Source organism: Malaclemys terrapin, chromosome 25 (assembly GCF_027887155.1).
Source record: "Malaclemys terrapin pileata isolate rMalTer1 chromosome 25, rMalTer1.hap1, whole genome shotgun sequence".
Classification (NCBI taxonomy): Eukaryota; Metazoa; Chordata; order Testudines; family Emydidae; genus Malaclemys; species Malaclemys terrapin.
The window spans coordinates 14,051,264-14,067,591 of record NC_071529.1 but is presented as its reverse complement, the minus strand read 5'-3'; the positions used below and the strand labels follow the sequence as shown (position 1 = coordinate 14,067,591).

The 16,328-nt window shown below is 56.6% G+C and overlaps 1 protein-coding gene across 1 annotated transcript; it reads right to left on the bottom strand.

Moving 5' to 3' along the window:
• Positions 1-3,264: 3,264 nt before the first annotated feature.
• On the bottom strand, positions 3,265-15,170 carry CDC6 (cell division cycle 6). Its single transcript, XM_054014464.1, has 12 exons — positions 15,114-15,170; positions 14,367-14,564; positions 11,892-12,149; positions 11,607-11,806; positions 9,986-10,161; positions 9,461-9,567; positions 8,950-9,089; positions 8,188-8,288; positions 6,623-6,687; positions 5,473-5,687; positions 4,965-5,105; positions 3,265-4,452 (listed from the first exon to the last, which is right to left on the bottom strand). Exons 2-12 carry the CDS (start codon positions 14,545-14,547, stop codon positions 4,363-4,365), a joined length of 1,674 nt encoding a protein of 557 aa, XP_053870439.1. The 5' UTR covers positions 14,548-14,564; positions 15,114-15,170; the 3' UTR covers positions 3,265-4,362.
• Between the last annotated feature and the right edge of the window lie 1,158 nt (positions 15,171-16,328).

Sequence of the window (16,328 nt, the reverse complement as noted above, 5' to 3'; positions counted from 1 at the left end):
AACCAAAAGGTTCAGAAGCATCCCCTTGTAATGGCAGGGCTCCCTCTGGGGCACCCATCCCAGGCTGGGGGCACAGCCCTGCTGGAAACAAAGGCACCTTTGGGGGAGCAGGGAGCTGGGGGTGTGTGGAGGGTAAGAGCAGAGATGAGAACAATCCACACTCTCGCTCCTGTCTTTGCCCAAAGTGCTCTGCAGATCCTGCAGACTCCTCCAGGAGGCTGGATGCTGGTGCCCAGGCCCCAGCGGTGCAGAGGTCCAGCCACACAGTTCCTAGCTACATACAGGAATGACTGTGCCCACTGCTGATCTGCAGTCTCCTCTGGGGTGGAACAGAACCAGTGTTCGACCACCACACAGGTCTGACTCCAGGGAAGGGGTGGGGGATTCAGGGAGGCGGAGTGTAATGACCCCCGTTGGACTGTGCCCCAGAGCCCGGCAGTAACAGCCTGACTCCTGGGGATCTCCACTGACCACACGCAGCAGGACAGGTTGAACCTGTCAATGAGAATTGTTAGCAGGATTCCAGCCCTCGCCAAAGGGCAGCAGGGAACAAAGGCGCCACGGGCTGCCTGCGAGGGGCTTGGGTTCGAGTCTCACAGGCAGATGGCACGAAGGCAGTACAGCCGCTCTGCTGCCTGGCCAGAAGGGGGCACCCCTCTGCCCTCACTGGCACTGGAGTCATGCTGGAGCGCCTGTCCCCCCCCCAGCCCAGGCACAAATACAGACTTCACCTCCCAGCCCCATTGCCAAGCGGTGCCGGGCAGCTGTACTGGTGCCTAATAGGCAGGGATGGGGGGTGGAAGAGGGCCTGGAGGAGACAGCCGGGCCCCCTCATTAGAAATCGCTGATGAGGCGGTTGCAGGCTGTGTGGGAAATGGCTGAGAGATCAAAGCAGCCTAGCGTGATTCAGAACCCAATTAGTGCCTTTCAGAGAAAAAGGGAGCTCTTTTGCCAGGGCGCAGTCAGCTGTGGTGTGGAGCTAGGCCGAGGGCCCTGCACAGACACCACGGCCTGCGGGAGTCCGGCCTTCACCCCACAGCCAGCGGCTGTTGAGAAAAGGGGCCAGTAGCTCTGCGCTCCAGGCCAAGGCGGGGAGGGAGGGAGGTGTTGGGACCATGCCCAGCCATGGCCCCAAACTATCTGCTCTTCTTACACAGCCCAGAGCTTTCCTCCTATGCCAGAGCCTCCCAGCACGGCCCTGCCTGGAGCCTCCCCCGAGCTGCCCCTCCTCCAGTGGCAAGCAGCAGTACAGGGCCTATGCCACACAGCTGGACAATCCAGATTCCAACTGGCAGAGGGCAGCTGCCCGCTATCCCCATCAGGACAATCGGTTCAAACGGACGAGCCCGTTTTGCGCACAGGCCCAGCCAAGTGATAGAGAGCGGGCAGAGGGGGCCCGTTTGGGGGCATGACTAAGAGGCAAGTTTGAAAGGGGTCTGTGCCCTGGATCATTTCAGCCCCCTCCTCTGCACCTTGCCAGCCCCCATTGCTCCCCAGACAAACATGGACTCTTTCCCCCACCCCCCAGTCCCCTTTCCCCTGAGAGTAGCTTTGAGCCCAGCAAGGTGACATGCAGCCAGGCTGCTGGAAATCAGTGCCACTTCAGCCCATTGCTCGCCAGCTCTGCTCCGGCTCTGCGCCAGTTACCTGGGGCCAGCCCCTAACCTTCACTGGGGGAGAGCGCGCGAAGAGGCAGCTGCATTTTCTCCAGCGTAGGTGTGATACCTCACTCACAGAGGCACCTGGCTCTGCTCCTGACATCAGTTGCCAGGTGCAGGCCTGCTCTAGAAGTGCTCGGCTCAAGCCGTTTCCCTTTAATAGCAGAGAAGTCCTCGCTCACGGGGATTAAAGTCTGCACTTAGAAAGGGCCAGATCTCGGTGGGCTTTAATTTCTACGCAGAGGATTTGATTCAGGGGCCATCCCCTCCCTGAGCACAGCACAGACCTGATGCTGCATGGACACCACCCCCGCTTTGCAGCCTGTAGAGTGAGTGATCAGCGGCAGCAAGGAGCTGTTGCCTTTCCTGACAGCAGTCCCCATGCTCAAGGCCCTGCAGGTGCCATTACCACTCAGGGAGAGCAAGCTGGAGTCTATTCTATCCTGGGTAGCAACCACCCATGCCAGGAGAGGAGCCAGAGGGATTCTCAGATCCCACTGGGAGGCTGCAGCAGGGGTGGTTAAAAATAACTCAGCTTTCAGCTTATGCACAGCGAGCTGGTGCTGGGAGCCGCAGAGGGCAAGGAGGAAACAGCAGCTCCCAAGACCGTATCTGTTGTGGTGGCTCTGGCTGACCCCTATCTCGCTGCCAGCATCTTTGCAAATTTGCTAATAGTTTGGCCCAGCTGGCAGTGGACCCAGCATGGACGGTAGCTGGAGGAACAACCGTCTCTCTCAAGGTCTCTGCAGCCAATAAAATGCAATTTAAATCAAGGCTCCCATCTGTTCTCAATCCTGCTCCGAGCCTGCTTCTTATTAGACCACAGCTCATCTTCACCAGCAGCCATGGGTGTGGCGAAGGCTAATGGACTAGACTAGGTGAACAGCACCACAGAAGCTCCTTGTAGCACAGGGCCTAGAGGGGTTCCAGTAACCAGAAACCTGGGTCGCTTGGGGACTGCACATCCCACTCCATTTAAACAGTGGGCATTAGACAGTACCCACTGATTGCACTGGCCATGCATGGTGGCAGCTTACCCCCGCCTGCAGTGTGTGTGGAGAATCGGTGCACCCCGTGGGATAGCAGAGGGGTTCCACACAAGTTAGCATCAGTCTCACAGCCCCACTGAACCCCTTTTGAGGATGGCACCAGGAGAAGGGGGAGGCACAGCCGGCCTATGAAGCAAGCTGCGATTTTGTCGAAGCCTGTATTATTTTTAACATAAGCTGCAGAAAATGTAATCGTGTCTTCTCAGCACTGGAGGATAGTTTCAAAGTGCCCGTCGAGCTGGTCAGAGACTGCCGCACATCAGTGAGAGAGTGGGGCTTTGTGTTTCCCCACCCGTAAATACAGCTGGGCCTATCTCGCAGTGGAGTTCTGTCCTTGCACCCGCCTTTCAGAACACACCTGCTACAGGAGTGAGTCCATCCAACCTGGGAGATGTGGGGGGACAGAGGTTAGGGAGGGACATAACATGCCCAACGTTCATGGCATTGGCACACATTTTAGTCTGGTCTATGCTCTCACAAGAGGCTCATTACAAACAGATGACACTGATCAGACAGTAAGTCATTTTCAACGCAGAGAGGTTACTTTTTAATTTAAAAATAGATAGGAGAAGGGGTTGCCCAGAATCCCCACACTGTTTGGCCTCACACACGCAATACAGCTTCCTCAAACTTTACAAACTTATTTCAGGCAAAAGAAGCATGGTTCATTGTGCTACAAGAATGCCCCCTGCTGGAGAAAGCTTGCTCCAAGGGCGAATACATCACAATGTCTGAAGTGGGTCACTCCTTAGGGATGCAGGGGAGGGGGAAGAGTAGAATCAAATTAAAACCAATGCCGAGATTAGGAACCTCTGATGCGCAGAGCAGGGTGCAGGCTGGGTGGTGTCATAGGCCAGATGTTCTGTTACTTTCTAGTGCACAGGAAAGGGGAGAAGAAACTGGGTCTTTTGGAAGAGGCCTAACGTGACTCTTCATAAATGTCACAAACAAGTAGGAATAAATGTATCCACAGCTTGAACAGTAAGATACACACAGCCCTCAGGGCTTCAGACTAAGCCCTGATCGAGCCCCAGAGACATTAAGCCTCACTAAGAGCGACATCTGCTACGCGGAAATAACTAGACTTCAAAGGAGCCTGGGTTGGGAGCGCAGCGCCTGCCATCTCATTTCCTCCTGCAGCCTCTCGCGCTGCTAATGGTTTCGTTTCTCCAAACAGACTCTTGCTGCCTGAGCACCATCCCTTTGATCTCCAGCTGTTCAAAAAAGGCAACATGATGGCGTACGTGCAGGTTGTGGGGAAAGGATGTCAGGACGGCCAGCAAACATCCTGGATCCAAGAGGGAAATGGAGCCCTGCAAGAGGCTCGGCATAGGGCCTGCAGCCATTCACAAACTGTTCCAAATCCACCACAAGGAGGGTCACTTTGGCTTTGTCTCAGACTCAGGGCATTAGCCACCTCAGCCGGCAGCATATTTAAAAACAAGGATACAGTTAAAAACAAACGAGGCAGCTTTATACCGAGATGTCGTGAGCTGAAGGCAGATCAAATTCATCCTTTTAAACGCTCCACTGCCATGGCTCAGCGTGACCTTCAGCGAAGGTTGTTACCGCGGACAACGGAGCCCAGGCAGTTATTTGTCTAAGACACGGAGAGAGCCACATCCCTTTGAAAAGAGGCATCAAGGTAGAGGAGTCTAGAGCTGCCCCCCTGCCAAGATGTTTCCAACCAAGACGCCGTCCTTGAGGGCATGTTCCACGTCCTTCTCCTCTATCTTCAGGGAAACCTGAAGGAGAGACAAGGCTCCTTACTACACAGACCTGCCCAGCATCCGTGGGAGCCAATGAGCACGGCCCAGGCTACTCAAACCCTCACCCGAGGTTACAGGGTCCATACAAGCAGCAGCACCAACAGGAACTGCCTGGTCTCCTGCCGCTCACGCACCGGCCCACCTAGTCCACCACCAGAACAAAGCACTGGGGCCTTCCGGCCGTAGCCTGCCTCCGAGAGCGGACGGCGTCAGATCCTCCAGGAGTTAAAATGTCCCCACAACAGAGTCTCTGGTCTGGGAGCCCTTCTAGTCCTGGCGCCCGACTGTCAGGTCAGGGCAGCTCTCCCCTGCTATCCATCCCTCCTCAGGGTTCTCCTCGACCCTGCTGGCTCCCCAGCTAACCTGCATTTCCCAGTGCTCTCCTCCCTTTGCCCGCCAGGCCTGTGTGTCGCAGCCACCCCCATTTCTGCAGCAGCTCCCTTTGGAGCCTGTCCCTGGGGAGAAAGCAGCATGGTTTGTGGGGGTACCTTTGTGAGCCTGGCTTCCTTGGCTTTCTTCAGTGCCAGGATGCCCCTGGATTCCAAGAGGGTGGCGAGGGAGAGGCAGTCAGACTGGGCTACGGGTGCCATCTGCTGCCGCCGGCAGACTCTGCTGTAGGCTTCATGTAGCTGGGAGATGAGGGAGGGAGCGGTCATCACCCACAGCCACTGAACGCAGGTGAGGGAGGCTACAGGTGCCAGCAAGCCTCCATCCCCATCCCCATCCCCCTCCCCACCCCTGGGCTGACCATCTCCAGGTGTGTGGCTAAACCCAATTCCCCCTCCAGAGCGCGTCAACGTCGCTCTGAGCGCCTGCCTGCAAACAAGACGGGCCCACGTCACCTGCCCGGTGGGGCTCACGACTGGACCTGCCAGGTGGAGAAGACTGTCCTTCCCAGGGAGTCGCAACCCCCAACCTACTGCTGTTGGACTAGGGTGGAGCCTGAGGCAAAGAGCTCAGGTTCTTCTCGCCGTACAACCCAACGGCCTGACTCACCTTCCCCAGCGTCACCTCCTTGGCTTTCAGCTGCCTGGCTAGGAGCAGCAGGGAGCAAACCAGGATCTTCTGCTGCAGGGGGAAGGAGTCACTGGCTCCATCACTTCCCAGGGCCATCCTGTCACCATACACATCCGAGATCACCCGGGATATGTGCGGGAGCCCAACTCTCCTAGGAACTGGGGAGACCGAGGCGGAGGTAGCGGGCGATTTACCTGTAGGCCAGACAACGCTGAGTCAGAGGAGTTGGGGTTTGATTAATAAAGAAGCAACACAACACTAGGACAAGAAATAGGCCAGTGTATTGGCTACTGGCTAAAGACAACCCAGTCAAGTCCGAGTTGTCAGAAGCCATGGGTTTGAGTGGGATGTAACTATCCCTTCCTTCCCCATCGCACTGGGAACCCAAATCCTGCAGCCCTGGGCCAGTGCGTGGGAACCAGGAAGTGAAACTGATCCATCTAGTTTCGCTGTTAGGACACAGCAGGGTAAAATGCCAGTGGCATAAAATGGTGCAAAGAAAAGTGGATTTTTAGAGCAAACTTCATCTTACTATAGTCTGAAGCACCAGGAGTAGAGGGAGAGAGAACCATATTCTATATATATATGGTCACAAAATTGATGAGGACCCAAAGAGCGGGGGATGTTTTAGCCACCCCTAAGAACAGCACATCCTGCATACGGCAGCCAAAAATCCAAGGGGAAGGGCTGAAGTCCTTTGGAACACGGTCTGAGACAGTGCTAATATCTTCCCCCCCCCCCCCCCCCCCCAGCACACTGTCCCTATGCACAGCTTGCACTTGGAAAGGTTCCATTGCGACTATCCCAATCTGAACTCCCGCCCACTCTGTCCCCCCATTTGCGAGCTGCTATTTCACACCTACACTTAAGTGCTTTCATTCTAGTTAAAGCCAGCCCCAGAGACGAGAGCAGGTGTGACCTTCACATCTAGGGCTTTTGCTTCCAGAGAGCTGGAAGGAAAGCTCCTTGCGTGCCAGGCGTTTGTGCAATCTCTTGGGGACCTCCATTCCAGTAATGCGCAAAACACGCCATTGGCAAGGAAGGCTACAATTAAGGTCGAGGAGACTGACAGAAAAATAAAAGCCAAGAGTGCAGAGCTTCCTGACTCAGGCTGGCGGCAGCTACTTACAGCCAGGCAGTGGTTTGAAGACAGTCTGGCTTCTCACATCCAACTCCACCATCTCAATGGCTCGCCTAGGACACAGATTTATGCAAGTTACTTTAGACTGAGCCTTTCGGGCTTGTCAAAACCTAAAACGCCCCAGACCTGAAGGCAGCACCCTTGCCCCTCTGCACTGAAACAGAGCAGCTTGGAACATGAAGGGTTCGCATGCACTCAGGTCAAGTCCTTATCCCCTAGGCACATCCCACACCTGAGCCCCCCTGACTGCCCCACTAAAGAATGGTCCCCTAACAACGACAGGGCACCCATTGGTCTCCAATCAGGGCTGCTAGCTGTAGCCTGGGTCATGCCTCTGTGGGTCATGCCTCTCCTTCAGCTGTGATCACTTTTTAGGCACCAACCCCTCCCCAGGAGGCTGGACCCAAACTCCCAAGCATTCCCGGGCGGGCAGTATCACAGTCAGCAAGTAATAAGCCCTGCACCCAGGGAGAGGAGCTAAACCAGCATGAACACAGAAGTTGTGGGATGCAAACAGCAGCGCACACCCATTAACAGGAGCTCATTTTCATCTCTAAACATGGCCCTAATGAGACAAAATCCCCTAGTTGCTGCAGGGTCACTGATGGATGGAGGCTGGGAGATGAGGTGCCCAGGAAATCATTTGATTTTAAGAAGTGGGCCACTACAGGAAGCAAGAGAACCACTGCGTGCCTGGCAAGATGATGCAGCGTTTGGGTGGCCAGCAGAGCAGGGCAAGGTTCAGATCTGGGCGGGGGGAGCAACCTGACTTTTCCAGCAGTCATGAGTTGTTTCTAGTGGAAAGTATCAGAGGGGGAGCCGTGTTTGTTGCTTTTTACAGATTCAGACTGAGGGTCCTGTGGCACCTTTAAGACTAACAGGTCTTAAAGGTGCCACAGGACCCTCTGTTGTTTGTTTCTAGTGTAAGTTTTTCCTAGTCCCTCCCAGCCCCAACTGGCGGCCAATGTCCCTCCAATACAGCCGTTCTCCTATTGGGACAGCCCTGCTTCTGCCATACTCCCCGCTCAGGATGGCAACTGTCCTGGAGCTGGTGCGGACGCCCCAGCTAATGGGTTAGTCCAGAATGTGCCCTTTGGCACAGGCTTAACTGGCACCCCTTTCTGGAGGAGATGTGCCCCAGCAAAGGAAGAGTCCCCAGTGCGGTAGAAAAGTCCTGCCTATAATGAAACTGGAGAAGGAAAACAGCCCCAGAAAGGAAGAACAGGAAGGGGAAAAAAATTCTGAAGGAAAAACTGGTTCAGCTTCATAAAGAAACCTGCTTGAGAGCTGCTAATGGGGCCTTCTGCAATACAAATGTAATTAACCAATCTCTAGTCACAGCGGGAAGGGCTGGCAGCAGCGCCTTGTCTCACCCTCCATAGGTAATGGGCTGCGAACGTCTCAGACATTAACGTGGTCAGGAGGCAGCGCTCCTGCAGCGATGCAAGCCCTCCTTTCAACGCCAGGGAAGCAGCAGCATAATGGAGCCTTAAGTCACGCTCGCTCAAACGACATTGGGTAAGGAGCCTGCCTTCGGAGGCAGCAACGTTTACCTGCATACGTCCAGTGCCTTGCGAGCATCTCCCGAAACGGCAGAGACTTTCCGGGCACAGAACTGGATGGCAGTGCTGTCCAAGACCTGAGCGCCAGACACCTGCCGAGAGAATGGAGCACAGGGCAGTTATGGAGAGGTCTCCATTGCAGAAGCCGCAGGTGGTCCAATACGGTTCAGACAGAAAATAGCCCATTTGGCTAGATGCATGTGGATTGTGTCACGCACCCCACTGCACCTGGGAAGTTCTCCCACCTGTGTTGGGAAGACAGAGTGCATAACTCACTGCATCATGGCTAAGATCTCACCTCCAGCCCCCAGAGTCTGGAGGATCCAGGGATGCCACTGAGAATGGGATTCCCAACAGCCTGGACTCTGTTCCCTCCAAGGAAGGGGGGTCATCACAACAGGGCAGGAGCCATGCCTGCATTAGGCTTGAGCCTATGCCATTGACTGACCTGCTTGTGGAAAGTCACCAGCTGTCCCTTCTGCCACCAGCTCAGTGGTAAGTGGCAGGCTTGGAGACAGAGCGAGCAATCTCTCACAGAAGCCAGCATTGCAGAAGAGTGCTATGCTGCAGTTAATAAGCAAGATCAGACAGCTACAACTACAAAGTTTCTTCAAGACAGCACCAGAAAGAGGCTCTCGTGGTTCCAGATCTCTGTGTGGACTCGTTCACAGAGGCCTATGTCAATGCAGGAGTCTAAGCTTCTCCCCCAGAGAAGGGGATGAGCCCATGTGGACTTGGCCCCTGGGTTCTTACCTGTCTCAGCCGTTCCTGCAGGATGGAGGCAATCTGCTCCTTTGTGTAAGGTGGGAAGTTTAGCAGCTGGGGTTTGCACTTGGGCCGGGCCTGTAGCCTGGCCAAGATCCGGTCCGTGAGGTCCAGGGCGTTGGCCACTCCTGCGAAGCACATTGCGGCTATTGAGAATGGCAGCCTGGGCTAACAGGGAGTGAGGAGATCTTCCAGGGTCAGAGAATCATGTGCAAGGCTCTGCATTGATCATGCATCCTGGGGCTGGGCAAGGACAGTCTTTAATGCACCCATCAGGGGATAGGTTTGCTACAGTAACTAGACTGATTTCTGTTGCCAGAAGCCAGCTTCATAATCTTCCTCGGCTTTCTCCAAGAGAAAAATGCCAGGGCACCTCCTGCAGGAGGATGGGTATGTGCCATCCCCTCAGGGCACTCCCACACAGAGCTTCTGCAGCCACCGGGCATTTCAACGGCAGCACCAGGCCAAAGCACTGTCATGGCACAACTGACACACTTACCGATGAGGACAAGCCTGGAGCCAATGAGCCAGGGCCACTCGAACACTGTGTAGAGCACGTCCTGTCCTTTGCTGTCCAGCTGGTCCATCTCATCCAGCACCAGCATGCTATGCAAAGGCAGGAAAGAAAGCCCAGCTCAGCACCGAGGCATTGCCCTGGGGGCAAGGGGACTAACCAGCCCCTGCTGAGGAATGGCCAGGCAATCCCCCCCCGTCGCTCGGGGCATGGCAGAGGCAGGGTGCAACCCTTCCCTGACACAGCCTTTGCTTCGTAACAAAATAAGGGCCTGGTTTTTCCACGATGCCAAGCGCCCACATCCCACCCTGACTTCCCCTGCCGCTGGCGGTGCGCCGCACCTCTAGAAAAATCAAGCCCTCAGCACCTGGGTGTGGAGAGGCACCGACCAGCTGCAATGACTAGGGGAATCGTGGCTGGGAACACAGCTATCACACAGGCCCAGCCGCTGGCCTGGTCACACGGAGCGGCTCACAGCACTTTGGGAGCGTTTCAGAGCACAGTACTCACGTCATGGGCATCCCCTCTGCTGTCAGCTGCTTCTCCAGCTTTCTCACCAAGTCTCTCCCAGCTACCTTGGACGCCCCCTGCTGGCCCATCTGCTCAGCTATGGCTGGGAACACGGCCTGGGAGCTGCTGAGGGACATGCAGTTCAGGACAATGGTTTTGCTGCCCGGGAGCTCATTCTGCCACGGGGAGAAAAGGGAGAATTAGAGAGCCAGCAAGCCACCGCTCAGATCCCTTCCCACGCACCGTCCTGCACCTGGGAAAGGCTCAGGCGAGCCAAACAGATCAGCGCACCACAGCAAAGGACAACGCAGCTTAGCTGACCCAGGCTTTGGTAGTCTGTCGAGAGCAGAGACCGGCTAGCAGCCATCTCCCTTTCCCAGTCCACCAATTCCCCAGCATAATCACAGCAAATTCATGCCTCCCACCCTCACTTTCAAGGTGTCTCCCTCTCTCTCTCCCTTATGTCCCTCAGCCTCAGGCCTGGTCTACACCTAGAACTCAGACTCTGCACGTACTAGAACTTCAGTCGGGAGAAGTTATGTTGCTCAGGGATGTGAATAAGCCACCCCCCCGAGCAATGTAAGTCACACTGACCTAAGCGCCAGTGACCAGCGTGGACAGCGCTATGTCGACGAAGAGACTCTCCTGCCAACAGAGCTACCACCGTTCACAAGGGCTGGAGTAATGAAGTTGTCAGGAGAGCTCTCCCCCGTTGGCGTAGAGCACCTGCATTAGCTGTAATGCTCTGTAGGATAGCCATCGCCTTAGATCAAGCTAGCTACATCACTCGTGGATGAATTTTTCATCCCCAAGAGACATAATTAAGCCAAGCAAAGCTCCCGTGTACACAGTGCTAGGGCAGGGGAAGAATTCTTCCCCCAGCCTAGCTACCGCGTCTCGGAGACATGGACTAACTAAAGCGATGGAAGAAGCCCTTCCATCGCTGTAGGAAGAGTCTACACTACCGTGGTGCAGCTGGAGCGTATCTAGTGCAGACTTACTCCGAGTTCCGCTCTCCGACTCGGATTCTCATGGCAGCCTCTCCTCTTAAGGAAACGCCCTCAACCATCTCCTCCTCAAACCCCACTCTGCCCCAAGCACATGCTCTATCTCGTTATTCCCCCTCCACATGCACTGCATTTAACTGCCTGAACCAGACTACGCACCGCAGGACAGGGACCAGGGTAAGCGTTCGTAGATTGCTCTGCACATACGTGGAGCTACAAGATGCCCAAACTCCAGTAATCAGAGGTGCTAATGCTGACTGGGGATGGCAGATTAAACCAAACATGAAGCATTAAGGCCAAAGCGTTTGAGCTGTGGTGAACCAGAAGAGCAGCCTTAAGGAGGGACCTGAGAAGCAAAGTCACCCCACTGTTTGCTCCCTTCCCTGTATGCTCCAAACCACCTGTGTGATTTGCCTCAAGCTTCCCAGGAAAATCCATCCCACGTAAGATGACCCAAGAAAGATCTCAGGGGGACCAGATTTTGTTTGCCAAAGGTAGGGGGTACACGGGGCTTATAGCAGGTAGGCATGTTCCTGCTGTAGCTACAGCAGAGATGCTGACATCCATAACAGAGCATTTGAGACAGGTGTCTGAACCTCCAACCACAGCCATACCTGGAAGTCTTGCAGGATTCTGCTCAGACAGGCAGTTTTTCCAGTGCCAGGAGCACCGGAGATGTAAAGACTGCCAGGTTTCTCCCCACAGACATGTTCTTTCAGGAACTGCCTGATGGCATCAGTCTCCTTCTCCCTGGCAAGAAGCCGGTCAGGGACAGCTGTGTGCAGAACGCTCTTCGCCTGCTGATAACAAGTGCCTATGCCAGATAGAGAGACACATCAGAGAAAGATGCAGAAGTGCCCTGGGGCCTGTTCTCCACCAGACATTGCATCAACACCTACCTTCCTGCTTGAACAGCTGGATGCACACAGGTTGCTTGTTGAGACAAGAGCGCTCAGAGCTTCTTGGGGTCTCCTGCCGCTTGTGGAGCGGGGACGGCACCAAGTTGTTCCTCTTGCCAGGAGACTCAGTCGTTGGCTGCTCGCTGAAGAACAAGCGTCGCCCCTTGTGAGAAGCAGACGGGAGCTCATTCTCCCCCTTGCTCTGCTTCGTCGGGGAGCAGGGCAGTGACTGGGGGATGTTGCACAGGTTGTCATCACCTGCAGGAGGGAGAAGCGCCAAGTTCAATAAGTAGCAGTGGCCAATGGAGAGGTAAATGGCTGGAGGAAGGTGACCAACTTACATTGCAGGGTCAGGGCATGCTGTGAAAGCCAGGCTAGGACCTCAACCCCACGAGAAATTTAGAATGGCACCCGGGGTGGTGACTACAATTAATGGGCCAAGGGGAAATTAGTCCCAATATTAGCAAAAGCTCCCTGAGACAGACCGATCCAGCTGTGGGCCAGCCTCCCGGGGAACAGTTTCATCTGTTGCTTGGGATCCTTTATAAGACAATAGAACAATCCTACATTGACCTCAGGGAGGGGGAACTTCGCTTAGTCTACAGAGCCCAGGAGAAGCCTGCTGGCTCTAACACAGGGTTAACGCTTCCATTGCAATCCCTGGGCAGTGGTTTCCATTGAAGACCACGTATCATTTCTGACCTCAGCAGACTCCCACTGATGTCAATGGGAGGCTGGCACAGATCAAAAGTGGAACAGCATTTATGTGGTGACTAAGCTTTCAGCCACCTTGGCTTGTTTGTTCAGTGTCTCGTCATGTTCATCATCACTTAGTGGGAAAAATGTGTTCCCCTTTAGGAACAGCACCATTCCCGCCCTGTTTCCTTCCTTCCCCATCTTCCTCTCCCCCTTCTCTGAGCTCTTTGCCCTGCAGCAACTCCTAGGTCCCACTAGGGTTGCCAACTTTCTACTTGCACAAAACCAAAAACTCCTGCCCCACCCCCACTCCCTCCATCCTCCACTCCCTCCGTCTGCTCATTTTCACCAGGCTGGCTCAGGGGGTTGGGGTTCAGGAGGGGATGAGGGCTCTGACTGGGGGTGCAAGCTCTGGTGTGGGGCTGGGGATGAGGGATTTGGGGTGCAGGAGTGGGCTCCAAGCTGGGGCTGAGGGGTTTAGAGTGTGGAAGGGGGCTCCGGGCTAAGGCAGGGGGTTGGGGTGTGGGAGGGGTACATGCTCTGGCTGGGGTGCAGGTTCCAGTGTGAGACCAGAAATGAGAGGTTCAGGGTGCGGGAGGGGGCTCTGGGATGGGGAAGGGGATTGGGGTGCAGGGGGTGGGGTGAAGGAGGGTGCTCTGGGCTGGGATCAAGGGGTTCAGAGGGCAGGAAGGGGATCAGGGCTCGGGCAGGGGCGCAGGAGGGTGTCAGGGTGCAGGCTCCAGGAAGTGCTTACCTCAAGCAGCTCCCAAAAGCAGCAGCATGTCCCCCACTCCAGTTCCTAGGCGGAGAGGCAGCCAATGGGCGCTACAGAGCTGTTGCTTGGGATGGGGCCAGCATGCAGAGTCCCCGGCTGTCCCTACACGTAGGAGCAGGAGGACATGCCACTGCTTCCAGGAGCTGCAGGGAGCCTGCCTTGTCCCACTGCGCCGTTGATCAGACTTTTAACGGCCCCACGCCTGGCAATCCTAGGTCCCACCTCCACACCCCTGGGGTCCACTCCCACTTTCCTATTCCACCCACTAAAATAATCGTAGGGTCCTAGAGTGAATATTTCAGTGATGAGTGGAGTGGGGAATGGACACCTCTCCGAACCCTTGGTCCAGGCTGTCTAGAGACCCGAGTCAGTACTGCCTTAGTTACACTCAGTTCACAATTGACAGGCTCTTAGGGATTTGGGGGTGGGAGGGCGGGGCGTGTTTGGAAATAAAAGTGTTACCAATATAATTATGTCAGTTTGGAGTGTGACATTTTACTGACATAGTTATACAGGTCTAAGCTTCTGTGTAGATGCAGTTGCACCAGTGTAGAGGTGCCTTATATCTGCATCCACATTAGGAGGCTTGCACCACTCTAACTTAACTATGCCAGTATAAGGGGCAAAAATTTTTAGCGCTGACAAGCCACTAGATGCTGGATATGAGATGCAACATATCTATCCCAAGAGAACTGGACTTGGCCCATGGCCTGGGCGTTTGCCACCACACCCAGAGGGCTGCGAGGGCGACTAACCAGGTAGTTCTTTGCTACCCAAGAAACAAGGCCCAATTCTCAGGCATTTAGCAATCATGGTGCCTCCTTTTTTCAGGTGGAAAGGAAAAGAAAGGCCTGTTGTCTGTGGGGTGTAGGGAACAGTCTGGTAGCGCTCGTGGGAACGGTGAGCTCCAAGTGTGGGGCTGGGAGCCAGGAACCCTGAACTCTCATTCGGGTTCTGGCTCTGCAAGAGGTGGGGGCAGGATAAGTCCCCTGGCAGTACCTCACCTAGGCGTTTGCGGGGGCTCAGCGGCAGGACCTTCTCCCGGGGTGAGAGCGTCAGGAGGGTCACCCTGGTGGGATTCGATGGGGCATCTTTGCAACCCGCAGTGGGCGCGCCGGGCATCCTGGACTGTTTCCTCCGGGGGAAGTCGATAGCGGCCTGGGTCTGCGACCTGGTGCTGGGCATGGCTGCCACACGGATACCTGGGGGGCAGGGAAACCGCTGGGCTCAGAATCATCCCCTCCCCATAAGGGGCAACGATCCCCTCGCAACGCTGGGCGGGGAAGGGGGGAGGCTCAGCAGCTAGATAGGAAACGCACACCCCCGGCCGACCCCCTGCACAGGAGCGGGCTGGAGCCATGGGACTCAGCCAAGAACCCACTCCCCGTGAATACTTCCCACGCCCCCCCCCAGGCACCGCGCCCCCCCTCCTCACCCCTCCCCCACCTAGCACCCCCCCCTCCTCCTGCAGCCCCCACAACCAGGCACTGCGCCACCACACCTCTCCCCCACTTCACCCCCCACCAGGCACCGCACCCCTCCCCCCCGCCCCATCCTCACCCACCCCCCACAACCAGGCACTGCGCCCCCCCTCCTCACCCCTCCCCCACCTAGCACCCCCCCCTCCTCCTGCAGCCCCCACAACCAGGCACTGCGCCCCGCCACCACACCCCTCCCCCACTTCACCCCCCCCCCCCAGGCACCACACCTGCCCCCCCACCGCGCCCCTCCCCCACCCGGCCCCCTCTCACCCCGACTCCCGCTCCGCGCCGAGCTCCCAGCGCGCTCTCGCTCTCACTCACTTCCCGCCACCGGCCCGAACTAGCCCCGCCCACGCGCCCCATAGGCTCCTCCGCCCGCCGCCTCCGCCAATCGCGCGGCTCCGCGCCAAGCCAGGCCACGGCCCCGGCGGCCAATCAGCGCCCAGAGCGCCGCCGCCGCGACCCCCCCCCGGAAACCGAGGCCCCCGCGGCGGACTACGGCTCCCAGCAGCCCATGCGGCAGGGCTGGTGCCGCATCGCGCGGTCACGGGGCGTGGTGCACGCCGGGAGATGGAGTCCCCGTGGAAAGACACGTGCTGGGACTGACAGTCCGTGCAGGGCGGCAGCTCCGGGGGGGCGGAGGGGGGGCAGACTGTCCCTGCTTGCCCCCCTCCCCGGCTGGCACCGGCCTCGCAGCCACAGGGGGGGCAGCGCGCCCCGGGGTGCAGGGGGGGCTGGCTGGGGCTGGGGGCCAGAGAGGGACAATACGGGCCTGGGGGCAGCAGGAGCCGGCCCGGCCTGGCGGTTCTTGCTCTGGGCCGGGCCAGGCCGCAGGGACCCCCGTGTTTGGGGAGCAGGCGGGAGCCGAGCCACACGCAGACTTGGCAAAGCGCCGGGGGGGTTAGAACATCAGAACGGCCAGACTGGGTCAGACCAAACGTCCATCCGGCCCAGCGTCCGGTCTGCTGACAGCGGCCAATGCCAGGTGCCCCAGAGGGGATGAACAGAACAGGGATGTTAGAGTCTTGGCCTTCCTAACATCCTCCGGCAAGGAGTTCCACAGGTTGACTGTGCATTGTGTGAAGAAATACTTTCATTTTAAACCTAAAATGGGGACACCCAGGTGCTCCCCAACAGCACCTAGTGCTGCACCCCTCCCCCAGGCCTGGGGACAGAGAGCCCCCCCCCCCAAGGAGCACAGCAGGTTAGCCCTGACCTGGTGGAAGGGTTTTGGAAGATCTAACCACCAGTGGAAATGGTACTGCTCTCTTCTGCAGGGACCAGACCCAGGCCATACCATTAGCAATACACACACATCCACCTCCTTCCACTAAACACAAAGGCACATGGGCCTAGCCCCAACAGAGCGAGAGAACATTTGCAATCACTGATGAGAAAAAGGACAGTGCCTGCAATTAACTATATCACAAATTAATTAGTAACAGGGCAGGAAGGCAGAAAGCTGCTTAACGAAACTCCAGGGGT

What these genes read in the sequence shown, in the direction of transcription:
- CDC6 (XM_054014464.1), bottom strand. Translation starts at nt 14,547, where the DNA reads ATGCCCAGCACCAGGTCGCAGACCCAGGCCGCTATCGACTTCCCCCGG. An exon ending in GAATCCTGCAAGACTTCCAG is followed by an intron (nt 10,162 to 11,606) that starts GTATGGCTGTGG and finishes TCCCCGTGGCAG; the next exon opens with AATGAGCTCCCGGGCAGCAA. An exon ending in AGGAAGCCAGGCTCACAAAG is followed by an intron (nt 4,453 to 4,964) that starts GTACCCCCACAA and finishes TCTCTCCTTCAG; the next exon opens with GTTTCCCTGAAGATAGAGGA.